Source organism: Symsagittifera roscoffensis, unplaced genomic scaffold, assembly GCF_963678635.1.
Source record: "Symsagittifera roscoffensis unplaced genomic scaffold, txSymRosc1.1 SCAFFOLD_248, whole genome shotgun sequence".
Taxonomy (NCBI): domain Eukaryota; kingdom Metazoa; phylum Xenacoelomorpha; order Acoela; family Convolutidae; genus Symsagittifera; species Symsagittifera roscoffensis.
In genome coordinates, this window is record NW_026970736.1 from 40,187 (window position 1) to 45,008 (window position 4,822).

General features: G+C 37.6%; 1 protein-coding gene across 1 annotated transcript; it reads right to left on the bottom strand.

Annotated features, from left to right (window-relative positions):
- Positions 1-539: 539 nt before the first annotated feature.
- Positions 540-1,927, bottom strand: LOC134855938 (actin, clone 302-like). Its single transcript, XM_063872319.1, has one exon. The coding sequence runs from the start codon at positions 1,680-1,682 to the stop codon at positions 540-542; it is 1,143 nt and encodes a 380-aa protein (XP_063728389.1). The 5' UTR covers positions 1,683-1,927.
- Between the last annotated feature and the right edge of the window lie 2,895 nt (positions 1,928-4,822).

Here is a 4,822-nt window from a genome sequence, read left to right on the forward strand (position 1 = left end):
TAAGGCAACAGAGAGCTTTCGAAAGTGCGCTTCTGATTTTGAAGGTTTCTTAATCTCAACTCAAATAATAGGGTCGAGGTGCTACTTAATGTTTTAACTCTCAAAAGTGAGCAAAAGTGTCTGCTACATTTTCAGCATGACTGAACTATGGTCGCTCATGAAGATTAAGGATAGTTCAGCTGGTTCAGAAATCAGTGATTAAAGTCGCAAAACTCGAAACTTGTCTAACGTATGCAATCAGTTGGTCAAAAATGTTTGCACTAGTTCGCACAAAGTTGAGCGCATTTTTGGTCGAGAAAATCACTTTATTTCGAAACGGTTAAAATCCAACTCGATTTTGGTCGCGACGGTTGAAATATACTGAGTTTTAGTTGAAACGTAAAGTGAGAACCTCAAATCGCTAAGTTATTACTTAAGAATTTGAAGCATATCTCAAAAGTTATCAGTTTGAAAAATGCAAATTACAAAGAAAGTATAATTATGTACGATGATCAGAAAAATTGATCGGAAAATCAAAAAATGTATATAAATTTTCTCGCTTAAAAACATTTTTTATGTACAATAGTTGACCCAAATTCATCGAACTCTTCTTTGGAGATCCACATCTGCTTAAGCGAAGATAGAGAAGCCAAAATTGAGCCACCAACCCAAGTACAGTAATTCCTTTCTGGTGGCGCAAGCACTTTTACCGTTATATTATCATCTTTCAACTTGGTGATTTCTTTGCTCAATCGCTCATCGAATCGCGGAAACATTGTAGAGCCACCAGAAAGTACTATATTTTCATAAAGGTAATTCCGGATGTCATCATTGCTTTTCTTAATTGATTTGTAAACCATCTTTTGTACTCCGGAACCAGCCTGTTTTCTTAAGATTTCGGGTTCAAAAAGAAATTCAGGACAACGAAACCTCTCGTTTCCGACTGTGATAACTTGTCCATCCGGGAGCTCATAAGTTTTCTTGATCTCATTTGAATTTTCTGTTTGTTTTATTTCTTGATCAAAGTCGAGAGCTGTGTACCAAAACTTTTCTTTGATGTCCCGAGCAATTTCTAGGTCGGTTGTCGTCGTGAAGCTCAACCTTCTCCCGCTAAGCATTTGCCCAAGATACTTCGTTAAATCATTTCCAGCCAAATCTAATAGCTGAATTGCATGTTGAATTGAGTAGCCTTCGTATATTGGAACAGTTTGCGTTGCACCATCCCCGATGTCCAGAACTAATCCGGTTAATCTTCCTGTGGCGTAGAGCGACAGCACTGCTTGGACCGCAACATACATCGCTGGAACTCCAAATTTCTCGAACATAATTTGAGTCATCCGTTCTCGATGTGACTTCGGATTCAAAGATGTTTCGGTTAGAAGCACTGGATACTCCTCCGGATCTATTCGGAGCTCGTTGAACAAAGTGTGACGCCAGATTTTTTCCAAGTCGTTCCAGTTAGTCACAATTCCTCGTTCTAAAGTTTTTCTGTTGTTTCTTAAAATCTCACGTTTGGCCTGGGCTTCATCGCCAACGTAAGTGTCTTTGTGTTCCCAGCCAAAAAGTTTGGGATCGAATTTCGGTTGGCCCACGATTGGAGGAAAAACTGCCCGTGGGTTATCTTCGTCTGCAAAGCCGGCTTTGACTGTACCGGATCCATTGTCAATAACAACTGCTCTCCTTACACAATCTTCAGCGCTCATAACTTCGCCTTTTGGTTTTCGTGAAAACAGAATCTATATTTTTGAAAGTCCACAAATCTGAGAGAGGCATATTTTCGGTTTGAGTTTTCGAGTTTTTTGTTTATTTATTATTAAAGTCATTTATTTATAAATGGCTCGACCAATAAATTGTTGTTTAATTCACTAAAAGCAACGCTACTTTTTCGCATAATGGCATATCTCAATTGATTTGCAAAGCAAGTGACTGTGATGCAAAGCGTGAGAATTTTGGCTTCAAATTGAATTATGATTGAAAAACACATTCCATCTAATACATCAAGATAGGCTACGTATTGAATGAAAGAAAAAACAGTAGGCAGTGCGTTTTAAAATTAAGTGTTTGTTATAAAAAAACAGTTTCATGTTTTGAAAACGGATCTAAGTCAAAGATCTTGCATTGAATGCTCCAATCAATGTTCAAGGCTTAGAGGTGCCTTCAGAGCTGCGCACATGTCATTCTGGGCAACTAAAATCCTGCAGTCGGTACGAGTTAACGTTCCTTCAATTGTAGTCGAAATGGTGGGGCAAAGAAACATACAGAACCATTGAATGATACCCATTTTCGCCAATCCGTTCTAAAATATTTTAAGGACAATTCAAACAGCCCAAATGTGGTCGGGACGAGACGATTGGAACACATGTCAAGTACAATAAAAAACCTTTCAAACTTTAGATGATTAGAAATAAACTTTTCAAACTTTCCCATTAGATGATTAGAATTAAGAGTTTCCATATGGCATAAATGGCCTAAATACTAATTGGCCTCAGTTATTGTGAAAATATTATCAATACATCCCCACAACCAGGGGCGGATCTAGGATTTTCTCGAGGGGGGGGGGGGGGGCGGATTTTCAAAAAGAAATCGAATATTTTTGACGACCTTTTTTTAGGTCGACCAAATTGATTTTTTGAGCTCTCCCAAAGCACTGTTCTGTCCCTATTTTGGCAAAAATTTCTGCGCCACAGAAATTTTTCTGCAAATTTTTGAAAAAACAGTCAAAAAAGGCATTTTTAGGCACTTTTTGGAAAATTTTGACCAAAAAATTGCTTTTTTTCGGTGCGCCCCCCCCTTAAAAATAGTAAATATTGGCGCCGAAGGCGCCTTTAGACAAATTTTAGGGTCGGTCGGCCAAAAGAGGGTTTCTTAAAAAGTACCAAAGGGTTTCTTAAAAAGTACCACCCCTCAGCCCCCCCCCCCTAAATCCGCCCCAGCCCACAACCATTAACGATACTGAAACTGGTTTTTAGGGAAGTGAATTTAAAGCGAATATTGAACAATAATTCGATTGTGGTTTTTAGATAAACACGATAGCACGATTTGGAAAAAATCTTCAATTAAAACAAATAAATAAATAAAATAGTCGGTGTGATCTGAGCTTTTTTTGAATAGTTTCATTGAGTATGACTTTTTCGGTATTTCTTGAATTACAATTTTACGAGTTATCCAAAATCAAACCCGCATCGACGTTCCATGGATATTAATCACTCATAATGGATTTTCATTGTCAGTCGGCATAACCTTAAAAAAATTAATTATGATAGATTAATAATGGATCAAAATGTTACTTTTTCAATCGATAAAATAGATTTTTTTTTGAAAATTTTCTCACATTTTATTATACCTATTTTTATTCAAATTGTTTTGTGTAGTTTTCAGTTGATATCATTTTTTTCCGTTGTGTAAACGTGGGGGAATTCACAATATCTCTGGGCCGGTCTCTCTCGCTATTTCACACCGCCGCAATATGTTCCCTTTAATACTGAGGTCAGCGGGGCAACCGATTCCCAGTACTGTTTACAATCCCAAAAGGGTTGATTTGGTGGTTGGCCGTTCTGTATCATACTACGCTGCTTGCCCCTAGGTTTGTGCTCTCTCGACTGTATCTCGCTCGCAAACAATAGTCAATCGCAACAACAATTCCGATAACAATAATGAATTAACTAATAATCAAATCCAACTACAGAATAGCCTACAATTGGCTGGAATATAAATTAATCATTCATTCAAAGGAATGGGTCCGCGATTTATATTATTCAATTAACTGCCTCCTGCAGTTCAATTAACACCTAACTAATATCTAACGTTCTCCTCGAGAACTTCTATCAATTGCAATCGTTCAACAACGATCCCGCTATCCTCTAGATAGCCTAACTTACATTCACTAACCAATCTACAATCACTTTAACGAGTCACTTAACCCGTTCTCAATGACTCGGAGATACGACTCGTTAACCATAAACTCCAAATCGTTCTGCTGCTTAAAGGCTGTACCGAAACGTCCGTGACTTATGTCTATTTACTCTTAGTTTTAGTTAGAGATCCGTCATTCCGTATAAGTCTTAACATTTACCTATGTGCCTCCTACGCAGCGTTCCAGTTCATAAATCCAACATTACCACATTACATTAAATGCCAAGTTCAAAATGCCAATCAAAGCTATGCTAAACAAATAGCAAGTGCAACTTCAACTTAATTCAAGCTATATTTACATATCAAAGTGCCCAAGGACTTTGTTTAATTACCCCATATCTTTTTCCTTTTTCCATGCCTAGGATAAATTCCCAGTGAACTTAATTTCCCGTTTATCATAATCCAAAAATTCCCATACGTAGCCTATTCAAATTTCAATCAAATCGACCTTCAGGGTAAGCCGTTCCTTTAACCGGGGTCCAATTGAGCCAATAAAACATTCCCCAGAAGCCAATGGAATATCCTATACATTCCTAACAATTAAGTTAGTTAACTCTCTATTCCCTTGTCTAAATTTCCAATATAATATGTGACTACTTTTCTGTGCCATTGACGCATTTCTATTAATAGTTTATTCACCAATGTTTGTTTAGCCAACTCGTAATAATTCCAACAATATACCGCTATACATTAAGCCAAGATATTCCATCGAATTCAGGGAAATGCCTAACTAAATTCCCATACATGCCAATCACCACCCAAGATCAATAACATAGCTTTATTAACCTTGCTGATTACAAACCATACAATTTGGGCTACTTTCCGGTGCTAAATTTAAGGGTTTTGGAGCTTAAAGTCCAAAAGGTCAAATAAAGGTCAACCCGGGGTCACCCGGGGTCAAATTCCCCATAATCGGTTTGAGGTCACATGG